This window comes from Chiloscyllium punctatum, chromosome 25 (assembly GCF_047496795.1).
Source record: "Chiloscyllium punctatum isolate Juve2018m chromosome 25, sChiPun1.3, whole genome shotgun sequence".
Classification (NCBI taxonomy): domain Eukaryota; kingdom Metazoa; phylum Chordata; class Chondrichthyes; order Orectolobiformes; family Hemiscylliidae; genus Chiloscyllium; species Chiloscyllium punctatum.
This window is the reverse complement of record NC_092763.1, coordinates 21,632,959-21,651,722: the sequence shown is the minus strand read 5'-3', so window position 1 is coordinate 21,651,722 and position 18,764 is coordinate 21,632,959. Positions and strand designations below refer to the sequence as shown.

The 18,764-nt window shown below is 43.5% G+C and overlaps 1 protein-coding gene and 1 pseudogene across 4 annotated transcripts in view; one reads left to right on the top strand and one right to left on the bottom strand.

The window, feature by feature from the left end:
• LOC140495621 (sodium- and chloride-dependent neutral and basic amino acid transporter B(0+)-like) overlaps positions 1 to 18,764 on the top strand; it is a 228,720-nt pseudogene that overhangs the window by 105,313 nt on the left and 104,643 nt on the right.
• LOC140495744 (sodium- and chloride-dependent neutral and basic amino acid transporter B(0+)-like) overlaps positions 5,102 to 18,764 on the bottom strand; it is an 80,270-nt gene continuing 66,607 nt past the window's right edge. For all 4 annotated transcript variants that reach the window (XM_072594794.1, XM_072594795.1, XM_072594797.1 and 1 more), the window contains exons 9-14: positions 15,535 to 15,660; positions 12,216 to 12,334; positions 11,790 to 11,889; positions 10,924 to 11,033; positions 9,820 to 9,990; positions 5,102 to 6,385 (exon numbers count right to left, since the gene is read on the bottom strand). In XM_072594794.1, coding sequence (XP_072450895.1) covers positions 6,254 to 6,385; positions 9,820 to 9,990; positions 10,924 to 11,033; positions 11,790 to 11,889; positions 12,216 to 12,334; positions 15,535 to 15,660 — 758 coding nt within the window. In that variant the 3' untranslated portion in view covers positions 5,102 to 6,253. The remainder of the gene's footprint in view (positions 6,386 to 9,819; positions 9,991 to 10,923; positions 11,034 to 11,789; positions 11,890 to 12,215; positions 12,335 to 15,534; positions 15,661 to 18,764) is intronic.

Below are 18,764 nucleotides of genomic sequence, written 5' to 3'. Positions count from 1 at the left end.
TGGCCAGTTTGGCCAGGCCCAGGAGCAGACCCACGAGGAGGTCCTCGGACCTGCCCTCCCTCCTCCGTACCGGGTGCCCGCTCTCAGAGTTTCTATTTTTTTTTTTCTTTCGGGCCGAAACACCCTCTGCTTTTTTTTTTTTCTTCTTCTTTTTTTTTTTTTCTTTTTTTTTCTTCTATCCCCACACTACCGCCTAAGTGCGGTAGTGCTTATTCTTTCCCCAGCACCCATGGTGTGTGTGTGCAGGTGTGAGACACAGTGAAAAGACACAAAGTGCACGAATCTTTATTCAATTCCCACCACCAGGAAGATAGGAAAGACACCCGAGTGGCCAGTGACAAGCACTGCCCTTCAAACCACAGGGCAATGCTGTGTGAGCAAAACAGTGAAGGGGAGGGTCGGGACTAAATCAAAATAGAGTTGGAGGGAGAAATGATGCACTCCACTCCCTGCGGCGCCCACCTCTCCCTGAACGACTCCAGGGTGTCGGTGGACACCGCGTGCTCCTTCTCCAAGGACACCCGGGCTCTAACGTAACCCCGGAAGAGGGGCAGGCAGTCGGCCCTAACGACCCCCTCCACGGCCCGCTGCCTGGACCTGTTGATGGCCAGTTTGGCCAGGCCCAGGAGCAGACCCACGAGGAGGTCCTCGGACCTGCCCTCCCTCCTCCGTACCGGGTGCCCGCTCTCAGAGTTTCTATTTTTTTCTCTTTTTCTTTTTTTTTTTCTCCTGTTTATTTTTTTTTCTTCTTTTTTTTCCCTTTTTTTTTTCTTTCTTTTCTTCTTTTTCTTTTTTTTTTAATTTAACCCCCACACTACCGCCTAAGTGCGGTAGTGCTTATTTTTTTCCCCAGCACCCATGGTGTGTGTGTGTGCAGATGTGAGACACAGTGAAAGACACAAAGTGCACAAATCTTTATTCAATTTCCACCACCAGGAAGATAGGAAAGACACCCGAGTCGCCAGTGACAAGCAGTGTCCTTTTGAGAGAGCAATACTCCTCTCCTGCTTATATCTTTTTTTTTTTTTCTTTCTTTTTTTTTACAAAGTGCACGAATCTTTATTCAATTTCCACCACCAGGAAGATAGGAAAGACACCCGAGTGGCCAGTGACAAGCACTGCCCTTCAAACCACAGGGCAATGCTGTGTGAGCAAAACAGTGAAGGGGAGGGTCGGGACTAAATCAAAATAGAGTTGGAGGGAGAAATGATGCACTCCACTCCCTGCGGCGCCCACCTCTCCCTGAACGACTCCAGGGTGTCGGTGGACACCGCGTGCTCCTTCTCCAAGGACACCCGGGCTCTAACGTAACCCCGGAAGAGGGGCAGGCAGTCGGCCCTAACGACCCCCTCCACGGCCCGCTGCCTGGACCTGTTGATGGCCAGTTTGGCCAGGCCCAGGAGCAGACCCACGAGGAGGTCCTCGGACCTGCCCTCCCTCCTCCGTACCGGGTGCCCGCTCTCAGAGTTTCTATTTTTTTTTTTTTTTTTTTCTTTCGGGCCGAAACACCCTCTGCTTTTTTTTTTTTTTTCTTCTTCTTTTTTTTTTTTTTCTTTTATCCCCACACTACCGCCTAAGTGCGGTAGTGCTTATTCTTTCCCCAGCACCCATGGTGTGTGTGTGCAGGTGTGAGACACAGTGAAAAGACACAAAGTGCACGAATCTTTATTCAATTCCCACCACCAGGAAGATAGGAAAGACACCCGAGTGGCCAGTGACAAGCACTGCCCTTCAAACCACAGGGCAATGCTGTGTGAGCAAAACAGTGAAGGGGAGGGTCGGGACTAAATCAAAATAGAGTTGGAGGGAGAAATGATGCACTCCACTCCCTGCGGCGCCCACCTCTCCCTGAACGACTCCAGGGTGTCGGTGGACACCGCGTGCTCCTTCTCCAAGGACACCCGGGCTCTAACGTAACCCCGGAAGAGGGGCAGGCAGTCGGCCCTAACGACCCCCTCCACGGCCCGCTGCCTGGACCTGTTGATGGCCAGTTTGGCCAGGCCCAGGAGCAGACCCACGAGGAGGTCCTCGGACCTGCCCTCCCTCCTCCGTACCGGGTGCCCGCTCTCAGAGTTTCTATTCTGCGTCATTCCATTAACTACCCTTACTCGATTGGATTTCAGATCAATCACTTATCAAGCAATTAGGCAAACCAGTTAAGTCAAAAACTCAGTGACACAGCTTGGAAACAGATCCTAGGGCCCAACCAGTCCACTACTTAATTGGCTGATCTCACTTGGCATGCAGCAGTGGCGTCAACTGACATTATTAGCCCTGCCTTGATTGAATGGAAGAGCAGATTCAATGGGCTGAATGGCCTAATTCTGCTTCCATATCTTATGGTCTTATTGCCATCTCTAAGAGATTTCAGACTTAAAGTTACTGATTTAAGTTCTAAACTCCAAGTAAGCTTTGAGCTTCAACACCAGTCTGTGGTAAACAGCACTGACTCACATTAAGTTACTGTCTGTCATTGAAATATGATGTCTTGGAATCCTTGCTTCATCTTCTAAATTTTGCTTCATCTCCTGCATGCCCTTCCAGCTTGCCCCAAGAGTTGGTGCTCAGGTCGATGAAGGCGGTCACTCACTCTGAGGAAACAGTATCACAGGACTCCTGCACACCATCCACCACCTCAGATACACACAGCTCAGTGAGACCAACAAGGAAAAGTGTTGGCTTATGACCTGGTGAGTCATGCATCACAAGTGAGCAAGAGGGTGTGTTGGACATAAAGATAGTAGTGGGGGGTCTGTATTAGATGGTCTGGGCCTTTCCAGCCTCTACGCAGTGTAGATACCAAAGACTGATTTGAAGTTGTGTCAACTTTTCTGGCAGCACTTTTCACCACCAGAGAGACATTGAAAGAGTTCATCCCTGGATTGACTGGTATAATGTCTCAGGCATTAACACTGATGGATGGAGAGTTAACCTGCAATGGAACATCCAACAGGTAACTGAGAATGTACTGGCTTTCATTAATGATCTGAGCACTCAGACTGCCACCTTGGAGAAATGAGAGAAACCTTAATTTTGACACTGAATGTTACAACAAACTGCAGCAAATATCCTTGAGCCTCGTTGAGGACAGTGACACAGCTTGGACCGTGCATTTGTCACCTATCGCTGGCTTCCACCAGGTGCATGTTGCCAAACATAACACTGAGGGGGCCCCATCACCCAACCTGCAGAGTTCACCAATCCAGAGTCCATCAAGGTCCAGCTCCGTTGTGACCACAGCTGCCAGATCCTGAAGGTGCAAGCTCGATAACATGGAACTGCCATGATGTACACATACCAGAGAACTCTCAGGTTCTTGGTTCATTCCTCAGGTAATGTAGTGATGGATGCCGGGAAACAAGGCCGACCGCTTCCAACCTTGGCTCTGGGCATCTTTATTCAACCGTCACACTGATGCACAATGGAGATACAATGCTGGTCATTCTTCTACCAGGGCCGAGTGGAACAGACAATAGGCCTCCCCATGATAAGGTTTTCATGATTGGAGGACTCTGGTGGAGAACTGCAGGATAGACCAGAAAGGGTTGGATGCTGCATCATTGTGGTACATGATACCTTTCACAACTGCAGGTGACAAAGTGGGGATTGCCCTGGATACAACAGAGCCTAGAGAGCAACTTTCTGGTGGTTAAGTTGACAATCAGGACCATCCAAGAGACAATAACAGAGCTATGCCCCAAACCAAAGGGCCAGACAGAACCTGACCAAAACTCACTTCCAGGAATAATGAGCTGGGCTTGGACATCCTTGCAATGTATAACTTCCTCTTGGTTATATAATGGACAGCTCCTGGGATTGGCCCACAGGGGTGGCATGGTGGCTCAGTGGTTAACACTGCTGCCTCACAGCACCAAGGATCTGGGTTCCATTTCAATCTTAGGTGATTGTCCCGTGTGGAGTTTGCATGTTGTGCCTGTGTCTGCATGGGTTTCCTCAGGATACGCTGGTTTCCTCCAACAGTCCAAAGATGTTAGGAGCTTAGACCATGCTAAACTGTCCTGTAGTGTCCAGGGATGTATGGGCTAGGGTGGATTAGCCATGGGAAATGTTGCATTACAGGGATAGGCTTGGCTCTGGATGGGATGCTGTTTGGAAGATAAGTTTGGGCTGAATGGTCTCTTTCTGCACTGGAGAGATTCTCTGATGTGGACTTGGTTATTTCTGCAGTCCTTGAATTTTTCCGTCACTGAATATCCAATTGACTGTGTGTGGTTTTTTCAAGGGACCCTACTTTAAAGTATCTGTACAGTACAGATCCATCTCACCGTTCAGGAGAAAGCAGCAGACAGTGATGAGGGGGCATGAACATCACAAAATACTGAGGTTGGGTGAATTTTAAGGTTTCAGTCAGCAAATGGCCTCTATGTGTCTCTCAGTCCCTCATGCTGGTTACAGTTCTGATGAAGGGTGACCAGACTGGAAATGTTAAATCTGTTTTCTTCCCATAGGTGCTACCAAACCTAATGAGTTTCTTCAGCATTTTCTGTTTTTGTCTCATGATAAGGCAACATGTTGGGAATAATTCGGAGGCCCACCTTTTTAACCTTCAATATTACGATTCGATGTTACAGAATTCATGTAGTCTGCTCAATCAAGCATCTGAAAGAACAGCATTTAACCAGAGAAAGGCAGGGGTTCGTGCATGGCTCACTGTGTCCGAGGAGAGAGTGGAGTTGTGAACTGCCTGTTATCCATCTCCCAGCCTTGGGTGGCAGTGCACTCTCTCAAAAAGCTGAAAGATCATCCAAAGCATTGCCTGCAAAGATTCCATCCTTTCAGTCACAAGGGGCATGTAAGTGTGGATGATCTGTGCAGGGTGGGTCCTACCATCATCACTGCGCATTGCTCAAAGCCTCAGTGTTGTCCAAATTAAAGTCAACCTTGGCTGCAGTCAGCTAAGATCCATGAAGTCTGAGACTATCACTCGGATGAGGAAGGGAGAGCTGCTTGTGAACAATGAGCATTGCAGGGCCATTCCAACCTTTGTCATCCTTAGGATGTCTGACCTCTCAAATGGGTATGAATTAACCAGATCCAACAACCACAATGACACCACAGAAGACATTTTAAGAGTGTGTGAATGAACATTTATTTATAACAGCACATAAGTACTTTCAAGGATGTGTCACCAGTAGCATCAAAGTGCACTTAGTCAGATATTTCTTTCCTTGGGTCACCATGCTGAATCCTCCTGAAGCTACAGAGGAAGGAAGCAATTCTCCCAGTCAGATATTTGATTGGCTGATGAATAGGAAGCTGGACAGATTTGGGGCAAGAGCAGATAATCTCACAATTGAAGACACAGTCAGGGTCACACAGCTCTTTGTGGTGTCCAACAGCTTCAACACGAGTGAGCAGGCAGCATCGTGATAGAACATCTAAGTGGGGTAAGTCTACCAGGATATACTGGGAAGAGATAGATTCAAAGAAGCTGATTTCAAACATGATTCACTTCAGAGAGAGAGAAAGAAAGAGCCATCAGCAATTAACTTGAAAAGAATTGATGTCCACACAATATTGGAGTCTGAAAGAGTGAGCTCCACAAGAAGTTTAGATCACAGTGAGCAGAAAACAAATTGTCAGTTTAATAGAGTTTTTTTAAAATATTCATTTGTAGTGATGGGTGTCACTGGCTGGCCAGCATGTATTGCCTGTTCCTAGATGCCTTTGAGAAGATGGTGATGAGCTGCCTTCTTGAACCACCGAAGTCCACCTGCTGGGTTTTGACCCACAATGCCCTTGGGGTGGGAATTCCAGTGACACGGAAAATATATTTCCAAGTCAGGATGGTGAGTGGGGAACTTGAAGATGGTGGTGTTCCCACATGTCTGCTGCCCTTGGCCTTCTAAATGGTAATGGTTGTGGGTTTGGAAGATGCTGTCTGAGGATCTTTGGTGAATTCTGCAGTGTGTCTTGTATCTAATACACACTGCCGCTCCTGAGCCTTGGTGGTGGAGCCAGTGGATGCTTCTGGGTGTGGTGTTGTTCACAGGAATAGATCGAGAACCCAAGGTTGAGTTAGAGCCAAATGAACAAAACTGAGAAGCAGAAGCAGTCAGCTGGACAGAACCCAAACAGATTTAACCAGAAAACTAAAGCAGACAGACTAAAAAAGTGAAACTGTATTTGGGACTCCCACTGAAACAACAATGGGAAGTACATTAGAATAGTGGTTGATTTTAGGACAATTGTTTACCCACTGAAAATAAATTTTTACTCTAAAATTTCACATTTAAGGTGTCGCTAGAAGCTGTACCCCATACGAAGCGTCTCTTGAATCAGGCCTTTTCCTGTATCTTTCCCCTCTGTGTTGTTCCAAGTACGGACCCCAATCAGGGGCTGATGCACAAGCTGCAGATATCTTCTGTGAAGGAAAAAGCAAAATGTTACATTCCTACCTGATTTTAACCAGCTGCGTAACCTCTAACTGGGGGAATTGGAAACAAAATCCTGCTTCTAATGAATTAATCCTGATTTTAATGTGATGAGGAAATCACATTTGGAAGCCCAAGTGGTTCCATTGTTTCAGTGCTGGGCTTTGTCATGATGGTTTAATTCATCCCTGCTCCAGGATTCCTGCCCAGTCCCACAGTCCTAGTGACAGCTTCTACCTGTTTATGAAATGCTCTATATTTAAAAGAAGTTGAAAAGTGTGGTGCTGGAAAAGCACAGCAGGCCAGGCAGCATCCGAGGAGCAGGAGAACCGACGATTCAGGCATAAGCCCTACTTCAGGAATGAGGCTGGTGTGCCAAGCGGGCTGAGATAAAAGGTAAGGGGTGGGGGGTTGGGAGAGGCACTGGGAATAATGATAGGTGGAAGGAGGTGAGGGTGATAGGCCGGAGAGGGAGTGGGGGTGGAGAGGTTGGGAAGAAGATTGCAGGTCAAGAGGGCGTGAAGTTGGAGAAATCTACATTTATCACCTGCACCTCCACACACATCATTTACTGTATCCGCTGCACCCGATGTGGTCTCCTCTACATTGGGGAGACAGGCCACCTACTTGCGGAACGTTTCAAGGAACATCTCTGGGACACCCGCACCAACCAACCCAACTGCCCAGTGGCTGAACGCTTTAACTCCCTCTCCCACTCCGCCAAGGACATGCAGGTCCTTGGCCTCCTCCATCGCCAGACCCTGGCCACACGACGCCTGGAGGAAGAGTGTCTCATCTCCCGCCAAGGAACCCTCCAACCACACGGGATAAATGTAGATTTCTCCAGCTTCCTCATTTCCCCTCCCCCCCACCTTATCTCAGTCCCAACCCTCTGATTCAGCACCACCCTCTTGACCTGAAATCTTCTTCCCAACCTCTCTGCTCTCACCGCCTCTCTGGCCTATCACCCTCATCTCCTTCCACCTATCATATTCCCAGCGTCCCTCCTCCTCCTCCTCCTCCCCACACCCCACCTTTTATCTCAGCCCACTTGGCACACCTGCCTCATTCCTGAAGAAGGGCTTTTGCTCAAATTGTCAGTTCTCCTGCTCCTCGGATGCTGCCTGGCCTGCTACGCTTTTCCAGCACCACATTTTTCAACTCTGGTCTCCAGCATTTGCAGTCCTCACTTTCTCCTATATTTAAAAGGACCCGAGCAGCAGTTGGAATGGCTGTGTCCTAGTTTCCTTGGGAAAATGGAAGAACGACGACACAAAGGTATGAGAAGGCTGCCTTCAAACCCCTGCCCCAACCCTCAATCCCACCCTATTCTGACTCATTTCCCAACACTCAAGGTGATAGGGGGTTGAAAGGGAGGGATTGCTCCCCATGGAGAGAGCAAGGGGCCAGCTGTCTTGTTGTGGCTGGAGTTTGCAGGAGCAGTGAGCAGCAGGAGGACACTCCTGAGAACATGGAGGCAGCCCCCAGGTGGTTTAATCTCCGAGAAAGGACAGGAAAAGTAAATCATAAAGCACTTACAGGTGATAGTCCCAACTTTCTGTCTACCTCAGTGCTCCCCCCTACACAGCACAGTCAGAACAAATTCCTCTCTACCTCCACTCTTACAGTCTCGTCTGAACATTGTTGCAATGGGGAGGGAAAGTTCATTAAATATATAAAATGTAGTTTGTAAAACAATATCTCAGCAAGCAGTTGGGAAACAGCTTGCACTGAATCTAAGACTTTGTGATCAGAAGAATTTAACTGGAGCATTGTGGGACAGGAGCTTTAATGGAGGAATGACAGCAGTATCTTGAATTTCTCTATCTCATATTGTCAGCATTTTACTGGAGGACGGGAGTCTTAAATCCAAACAAATGGAAGATAATAGTAGGTCAAAGGAGCCGTACAAATTGATCTGTTGCGAAGAAGGCTGGTAGGCCGAAGGACGCAGGGGATGCTAAGTCAGACAATTGGGAGTAAGAGATTAGTCGGGAAGGTAACCAGCAAGACATATGAAAATGACTGAAGTTCTTCTCTGGATATGACAAATAGGAATAATTGTTGAAAGTTAACATAGGCACATTATGAACAGAGTCAAGATTAGAGTGGTGCTGGAAAAGCACAGCAGGTCAGGCAGCATCTGAGGAGCAGGAAAATCGATGGTTCGGGCAAAAGCCCTTCATCAAGAAGATGATGAGATTCCTGATGAAGAGCTTTTACCCGAAACGTCGATTTTCCTGCTCCTCAGATGCTCCCTTCCTTGCTGTGCTTTTCCAGCACCACTCTAATCTTGACTCTGATCTCCAGCATCTGCTGTATTCACTTTCGCATTACAGACAGAGACAAGTGTTACAATGGGCCATGAGGAAACCTCAAACAGCTTAAACAAATATTTTGCATACTTTAACACAATAGAAAATATAAGAAGTGCTTCTGGACATGATAAGGAACCAAGGGTTGAAAATTTTGCCACGAATATATGTGTATCTCAATGCTGGGCTAAACTCAAATGCGAAAAAGGAGGCAGCTATCCTGCGACTGGTGCTTGCCTTGGTGAGATGTACAGCCATTCAAATTTCATGCTTGACTTTGGTGGGTACAGTGTACAGTATGAGAAAACAAGACCATAGGCACTTCTCCCCAACAGTGAAGGACAATTGTTTCCATACAGCTTAAGGATAGCTACACCACAAACATGGCATACGGTCAGAAGGCAGGATCTCTATGAATAATCAGAATGGGTACAGATTTGATTGAGCCTGTGCTATTGGTTTCATTCTCTGCCATGCTCTCGTTGTCTAATCAATCTAACTGACGTGTTCCTCCAACCCAGAGAAATAAATAACTCATTTAAATTCGCAGGCAGTATGAAGGTCTTGTGTTAACTGAATGAAAGCAACAATGTGGGTTGGTCACCCCTTGCTTGTTTTCAGCCCATTACAATATTATCCCGCTCAATTTGCACGCATTGACAATATTTAAATAATTGAATGAATATAGATTCAGCACACAAAAACGTAACAGATTACCCAGCATAGTTGTTTATTTATTTTCTCAAATTTTCTGCTGACTTGCTGAAACAGTAGTGTCAATTGGGAGACTAATCCAGAAGAAGAGAAGAACCAGGAATGGGTTATTCAGCTCCTCAAGCCTGCTCCATCATTTAATATGATCATGGCTGATCTCATCTCTGTCTCAACTCCACTTTCCTGCGCTCCCCATCAACTTTAATACTCAATATCTCAGCATCCACCACACACTGAATTCCATAGATTTATGACTCATTAACAAAAGTAATTTCTCCTCATCTCTGTTGTAAATCGTCTACTCCTTATCCTGAAACTATGACCCCTCATTAGATTGTCCCACATGAGGAAATATCTCTGTATCCTCACTGAAATTTATCAACATGTTTCCTTACCTGCCACAATGTGGAGCCCTCAGCTTGGACAACTCTCACTACGGCCACAATGGGGATCCACATAATACAGACGATGGTCATACACCAGCCCACTGCTATTGCCCAAACAGGGTATTCAACAGGTCCATATGTTGGTGAGGCAAACGTTGTCAAGGACCAGAACAAGAGAACCTGTTTAAAATGATTGCACAGAACAAGATCATAAGCTCAATGAGATTGATTCTCTCACCTTGATTGTTGAGCAATACTGAAAATAAAACATTATTAATTTACATAAGAACATACAACTCAAAAATGGGCCATTCAGCCTAACAGATCGATGCCCAGCAAAGTGTTTAAGTTCCAAGCGATCTCCCACTGCTTTCCATCTAACTATCTGTATAAGCTTTCATCCTTTCTCGCTCATGTAACAATCTGGCTTCCCTTTAAATATTTGCTATTTGCCTGAACTGCTTCTTGTGTTAGCACATTCCACATTCTACTTGTTCTTTGAAAACTCTCCTGATCTTTTTCCTTGCTTTATAAATGACTAACATTTAGCTGTGCCCCCCGTGTGTACACCACACATCCTAAGTTGTCTAAGATTGTAGAAAATGCAATTGATCTCCAAGATATCACACCCTTTAGAAATGCAGCATTTTGCTTATAAACTCCCCTTCGCCACTTGGACTACCTCTTACTACACAATGCCCTGGTTAACAATTTGGCTATTCAGCAAACAAACAGTCTTTATCCCATCATCACAGGCAGCAAGCATTCCTATCTGTGGAAGCTCCTTGACTACCTCCTGTAACTTCCCTCTATCGTACGCAGTAACACATTTCACTCCCTGATTCTCTGCTTTCCTCTGAGTTGTGACTGACTCTGGAGAAAACTAACTATTCCTCCTAACTCCTCACACAGAGGAGTGTCCATACTACTGAGGTGGAGAGCCACAGTACAGACATGTTACTAAGATATGGAAATCTAGGAAGTCTTGTTGTCTACGAATTTCAATCAATCCTAGTTCTAAAACTTTGCCAACGCTTAAGTTTCTAATTGACATTTATTTGATATTTCAATCAATTTGTCAATTTATTTAGTAATAATGTAACATCTCCTTACCACCATCAAACACGGAGTGATAAAATACCAACAAACTCTCCACCACAGCCAGAAGAGCCAAGTCCTTTCCCCAATCATCATCTCAATGTCCTTGATGAATCGGTTTGTCCCTGTGAACAAGGAAGCAGAGAGACACCATCACTCGCTCTGTCCTGTCTTCAGGGTGGCTTGTTTACTGTTGAAGTTCATCTTGTACAGGGTGGCACTGATGAACAGGTTAAACCAGAGAAGAGATTGCCCAGGATGTCAAACCAGGGGAGTAACGTGTTCCCTGTCATGAACCCAATTACTGTGAAAATACACTGTTTGTATACACCCTGAAGAGGTCTGTCGAAGAAAGGCTCATGGTTCTGATCTGTACTGAGATGGACTGACACAGTTATCAGAATGGGTGAGCCCTAAAGGGAGTCCTGCGCAGAGATGAAGGAAGGAAAATGGATTTAAGTAGATCACAGGAAACATCACAAATACAAAAGCCGTTTTTTTTTCTCATCTGCCTTGATGATTGGGAGGAACTGAATGAGTTCTATAGTAAGCAGCAGTTAAACTTGGGATGAACATGTTTGAACAGTTTCCCTATCAGGCACAGACAAAAAAACTCACCCCAACAACAACCAGCTGTAACATAGCAAAACGCTGAGATGAAGTGTGGTCAGTGCAGGAAGCTCTGGAACTACTAAAGGACAGATCTTTGATAATTGAAGTGAGTGCACTTTTAATCCCATTGTTTTCCCATACGAAGAAGAACTGTCCAAATCATATCATTCAATTCATTTGTCTTGTGTCTTCTGAAGAACAATGAAGACCTGTGTGTCGGCAATTTTACCTGAATTATTTTATATTGTTTCAGTTCTTTCCCAACTTACCATACAGCCAGCTTACACCTATGAGTTCCAGCAGTGTTATTACAATGGGGACCCATCCAATACAGAAATGATCAATTAAATGCATCCAGTAAATTCCAGCCTGAAATTACAATAAGACATGAGCTCTTCAGAAAACACAGCAGGTCTCATACACAAAACAGATGATTCTTGTGATATAAAAGTTGTGTGCTTCTATTCAGGTACAATCTGAGCTTGACTAGGATCTCAGGCTCAGTATTTAGTAACAGGAAATGTGGCAGAGTCACTCAGTCCCACAGTATCATTGCACATTATCACACAAATGGTAAAATAACTGCTATCAAAATTACAGTCTTTCTTTATTTCTAAATAAATTTGAAGTTTTTGACTTCCTAGTTATATCTAGCAATACATGATAACTCAGAACAAATTATAAGAGCAACTTACCTGTGTTACAGTCATAAGGCCAAACAAATAAAACAACATGCAAATGCCAATTGTCAGACAAAAGCGCTTCGATCGTAGGTATTTGGGAAACCTGTCCAGCAGAATGGTTATGACTTTTTCTGGGAAAATGAAAATTGTTATATGCGATCAGTAATTAATTAATAACTTACACAGTCCCACAGAAACCCAACCTGGAGGTACCAAAGCTCTGAAGATCACAGGGGCAGATGGAGTCACATTCCATTTTATCATCAGTCTACTGTCAATTATTGGAGAGATTCTCAGGCTGTCAATCCTTTACAGCAGTCAAACCTGAATATTATCACAAGCCTCATTTGTGTTAAACATGTTTTCACCAAGAACAACGTAGGATCTGAGTTCCATGAGAAACGATTGAAACCTGGACAAATATGACCTGACTGGGGGAAGAGGACATAAATTTATAATGGGTAAATCATGTCTAACAAAACTGATTTGAACATTTTGCGAGAATTAACATGATAGATAAAAGATTATAGTTGGACTTCCATAGACATATAATTGGGTATGCTCAAGATTCCATTGAAAGGAATGAAAATATATGCTCCAGTAGGGATATCTCTGATATACATCAAAAATTGATGAGCAAGAATAATAGATAATTACTGCAGTTGGTTTGATGTGACTATATGTTTTCAACAAATATCTGCACTGGGTTATGAATTTTTCACCAGTGACTGAAATGAATAAATGCAAAACCATATATTAAAGCTTGCTGACAACATTAAGTTAGGTAGCACAGTTAGTGGTGCTGAAAATTGCAAGGAGTCATTATTAGATTAGGTGAATGGGATTGAGCTCAATGAGACAAGTTTCAATCATCGCTTTTGGACTCAAGATGTATTTATCCCAGTAATCTTTAAATGATGAGATAAGTAAGAAATATAGACGAGAAGCAAGATTCAAGAGTGCAGACAAAAAAAAAAATCATAAAAACATAACAGACAGGTACAAAAAAAATCTAAAAGTTTAATCGAATCTTATCTTTTATCTCAATGGGTTCAAATAGAAAGCAGTAAATGTTATGTTACAGTTTGACCACAACTGGAGTTTTGGGTACAATTCTGTATTCTGCTCCTCTGGAAGGATTATATTAAACTTGAAGGAAGTCCAGCGAAACTTCACCGGATTTAGATCAGGGAAAAAATAAATTTTATCAGAAAATTTTAAAACTGAGATTGATAGACTGTATTAGACAAGGATATTATTCCTATACTGAAATGTGTTACTGGAAAAGCGCAGCAGGTCAGGCAGCATGTGCCCGAAACGTCGATTCTCCTGCTCCTTGGATGCTGCCTGACCTGCTGCGCTTTTGCAGCAACACATTTTCAGCTCTGATCTCCAGCATCTGCAGTCCTCACTTTCTCCTAGAAGATATTATTCCTATACTCCTGTACAAGAGTAGTGGAAGAGGAGGAGAGTTGGGATAGGATTAAAGAGAGAATTGGGAGAGAGCAATGTGGGAATGAGACTGAGTGTGACTGTGTGGGAGGAATCCTGAGAGGGAGTAGTGAGGAGGTTTCACAGCATGGATGGACATTTGACATCTGTTACATGCTATTCCTGCCCCTTGTAGGATCTTCAGGACACGAAATTTTGTCTTGGGTGGTTACGTGTGTATAGAGTGTCTCCTGCTGCTCCATTTCAAGCTTAGAATTTCCAGGTCTGTGTGAAAACTGGAGTCACTGTGGATGGTCAGGCAGGATGAGAGGTTTCTGGGTCATACTTTGCTGAAGGTAATCATCCCACAGGAAGTGAGGGTTCAGTATAAAAATCTGATACCATCTAGATGAGCAAGAGGAGACAGAAAATTCACAAGTCCTTGAGGGATGTGCCACTCCCAAACAAATGTTCCTTGAGAGACTGTTGGGAGTGCACTATGCATGGTACACTGAGAGTCTAGACTCTCATACAAGGACTAATTATCTTGTTGACCCATTTGGGGAAATATATGTCAGTTATAGGATGTTAGAACAAACTTTTTTTACTTGTGATCTCTGTTGCCATTGGTTCAATGCTGTTTGTACAAGGTAAAGATGTGACAAATTTCAATAGTTTTCGATATGTTAGTAGTCTGGTTTTTCATATTGTAGCATGATATTTTATGAAAAGTATGAATGCATATTTGTGAGCAGCTCCACACATGCAATTGTTTCTGTGAAATTCATTGTTTCTGTTCAGAATGTGAGCTGAATGTGGGCATGGAAAGGAATAAGAAGAGTATATGAGGGTCCATAGCGTATGGGTATGGCTGATGTGTTGATATATAGTGTTTGCAGGGCCACTAGAATTGAGTGGATGGTTTGATTAGGCATGGATAGTATGAAGGGACATGGTGGGATTAATTTCAAATAGATTACCACGGCCGTGGGTTCAGGCATGAGTTGGCATTGAATTGTCATGGTGCAGTTGGAAAGGCAAGGAGTGAGCCCAAAGGGCTGAAAGTACAATCAAACAACGAGATGCATCCTGAAGACCCAAGGCTAATCTTTTAAAGGGTCTATCACAACACAGGGCAGACCACATGGCCACGTCCAATCTGTACCTGGACACAATAGACCTGAATTCACCTCACACCAATCCATCCCAGGATGAAAACATGTAATTCTGGGTACTTCACACTGAGGTGAGTGTGCCATGATGGGAGATTTCCTGAAGAGAGCTATGTATCTTGTTAAAAAACAATCTATGCCATTACATGGTCCAAAAGGAAATTGAGTAAAGATTGGTAAAGGAAAAATAAGAAAGATATATGGAAAGCAATCAGAAAATTCAATTTGGATAATTAATAGCTGTTTATAAAGGAACAGTGGAACAGCTAATCTTGGTGGTTTTAGTGACCTCCAACAATTTGTATGAACTTTATTGTTTTGGTAAACATACTCAAAAAATCTTTTCAACAAATTTTCAGATTTACAAAAAAAAACAGGTATTATTCTGTGAGCTTATCTAAATGTTGGGATGATTTTCTCTGAATTTTAACGTAGCTGTTAGCTCACTTAAAGCAGCTCCATTCTCCATTACAATGTTGAGCAGAGAATTGAAACACATCTATATCTTGTAAATGTTGAGTAAGAGGAGAATGGGTCTGGGTGGGTTACTCTTCGGAGGGTCAGTGTGGACTTGCTGGGCCGAAGGGCCTGTTCCCACACTGTAGGGATTCTAAGTCTACGTCTATGTCTATGTCTACAAGGACATTGAATATTCATCAATAGGAGTTTATCAAATTCTTCTGTGATTCAAAGCCAGAAAGAGAATGATTAAAAAATGTTGTTCTTACCTAAACCCGCAAACAGACTGTCGATTGCCAATGTGACCAGCATGAGGAAAAATAAAATGGACCATAAAGGTGCCCACGGCAACTGTACAGCAATCTCCGGATACGCAATGAAAGCCAAACCAAAACCTAAATGGTGGATACATGTGATATGGTAAAAGTAATTGTGCTGCAAGGAAAGAATAAAGGTCCCTCTACTTCAATCAACAATGTACCAGGAAACCATTCTCACAAGAGTGACCATTGTGACAGTTTCCCTTTATTAATTCACCTTGGGACACCCTTGAGTAATACCATCAATTCAGTGCCAGATTTGAGCTGGAGAGATATCTCCAAAATGTTAGCTTCAAAGGGTGCATGTTTCAGGCCATGGAATGGCAGATACAGTTTAATTTAAATAAATATGAAGTGCTGCATTTAAGAAAGGCAAATCAGGGCAGGATTTATACACTTAATGGGAAGGTCCTGGGGAGTATTGCTGAACAAAAAGACCTTGGAGTGCAAGTTCATAGTTCTTTGAAAGTGGAGTTATAGGTAGATAGGATAGTGAAAAAGGCATTTGATATGCTTGCCTTTATTGAATATCGGAGTTGGGAGGTCATTGCTCAGGCCATTTGTGGATTACTGCATTCAGTTCTGGTCTCCCTGCTATAGGAAGGATGTTGTGAAACTTGAAACTTTCAGAAAAGAGTTACAAGGATTTTGTGAGGGCTGGAGAGTTTGAGCAAGGGGTGGGGGGGAGGTGGGAGAGTGCCGGGAAAAAGAGGCTGAATAGGCTGGGGGTATTTTCCCTGGAGCGTCAGAGGTTGAGGGGTGATCTTATAGAGGTTTATAAAATCATGAGGAACATGGATAGTTTGACCAGCCATCGTCTTTTCCCCAAGGTGAGGGAGTCCAGAACTAGAAGGCATAGGTTTAAGGTGAGAGGGGAAAGATTTACAAGGGACCCATGGGGTTATTACACAGAGGATGATGTGTGTAAGGACTGAGCTGCTACAGGAAGTAGTGGAGGCTGGCACAATCACAACATCTAAAAGGCAATGGGATGTGTATATGAATAGGAAGGATTTAGAGGGATGTTGGCGAAATGCTGGCAATTGGGCAAATACATTAATTTCGGATATCTGGTCGGCATGGATGAGTTGGACCAAAGTGTCCATTTCCATGCTGCACAGCTCTATGACTGTCGATGACTTTATTGTGATCAAAAAAAAATTGAGACTAATTCTGAACTGAACAATTTTTTGTGAGCAAGACTAAAAACTTGGACTCAATTTTAAAGGCAGCTGAAGGCATACTCAGATCACCCATTTCTGTTCATTGTGTAGCAGCCAGCTCATTTATGTGGTGCAGTATTACTCTCGATCACATTGGACAGTCAACATTATCTACCCTATCCATCAACAGTTACCCTGCTTGGAAGTGTTTAATTCTACTTAGAGACAGACCCGCTTCTCAATGTGCAGTAATAATAAACCTGACCAAAGTGATGTTTGAAAAGACCATCACTTCTGCATTAGTTCCCAGTAATAGTTTAACATTCTATAGAAAGTACAGGAGTTTAGAGAGTACACAGAATGTCTTGATGCTTGGGGAAAAAATGCCCTACCCAAAAAGGTGACTGAAATACACTGAGAAAGCAGTGGGAGAATCAGTACTTGGATTAATTCCCCGATTATGGTTCCAATAATATGGATCTTGTGCAGGAAGATCTGACACAAATGTCCCAAGTGAGTCTACCTCCAAACAACATCTTAAAAAATGTTGACTCATCAATTCCTCAAATCCCCACCCTTGTCAACCAGTTACACTTAACCCTGATTAAGACTCAATGATAAAATCCATATATTTTAGTCTCATCTTGTTGGAAATCTTGCAGCTGACCAACTAATTTGGAGTTATTCAGACTGCTGAACAAAATGCCTTACAAGTAAACTCCTGAAGCTCTTCCTTAAAGTGAAGCCAGTTCTCCAAGATAAAGACAGGTTGGTCCAACACAACTTATTTTCCTTTCAAATTTCATGACTATCTTACAAGTACCCCAGAGATTACAATAGCTCATTCCATTATTACAGCCCATGCTTTGACTTTTTATAGCTTCATGGATTATATACACACCCAGTAACTCTCTAATAAACTCATTCATGGTACATTTTCATCCTTAACCCTCGATGTGGCAGTTTTTAAAATCACCTCCATTCAGTAAATGACCATTACTCAGTTGAGGCACCTTCTAAAATCACTTGATTGTGACTAAAGCTGTCACTTAGTGGTGTGTTGTTGTCAACCTTTGAAAGCTCATGGTAACTTCACACAACAGCCATGTAAATCAATGCCACAGTCTTCAAGAACAGAGGAAAGTGGGAATGATATTTAAGAACTTCTGCGCGTTAGTCTCCACTTAATGAATAAACATGTCACCAATGTTTTGAATGGTTACAACACACAAGGAAGACACACAGTCTGCCATATCTGGAAGAGCAATCCATCTTAGTCACACTTCCTTGCCATTTACCCATCGCATGGAAATTATTGCTCTTCAGGTAATGAGCCAATTCTCTTTTAAAAGCCGTGGTTGAATCTTTCTCCACTGTTCTCTCAAGCAATACCTTCCAGATTCTAAACACTCACGGCGTAGATACCTTTTCCTCAAGCCACCAGTGCTTCTTTTGCCAATTGCAGTGAATTGGTGACCTCTGGTTCTTCATCCTGACACCAATAAGAACAATTTCTCACTATCCATTCTGTCCAGACCCCTCATGATTTGGAATATACCGATCAAGTATTCAGTTAATCTTCTCTTCCCCAAAGAGAGCAGGCTGGGTTTCTACAATTGATCCATGTTACTCAAGTTCCTTCTCCCCGGAATCAATTCCTGTGAATTTTATCGGTATGCTCTCTAATGCCTTCACATCTTCCAATAATTCTTCATCAAGTCTTTCCAAATGACGAGTTGTGACCATAGCAGTTTTCCATTCAGAAAGCACAGATCCTATTTACTTTTTTGCAACCATTATCTCAGCCTGCTCTTTTAGCTTCAAAATTATGCATATTTACTATTCAGGTCCCTCTGGTTTTGAGATGGTCATTGCCTGGCACCTGTTTGGTGTAAATGTTAGTTAAACTTTTCAGGCCAAGCCTGAATAGAATCAAGGTCACACTGCATATGAATTGGGATGGAGGAGTCACAAATAGTGCTGAAATTCTGTGATCAACAGTGGACATCTCCACTT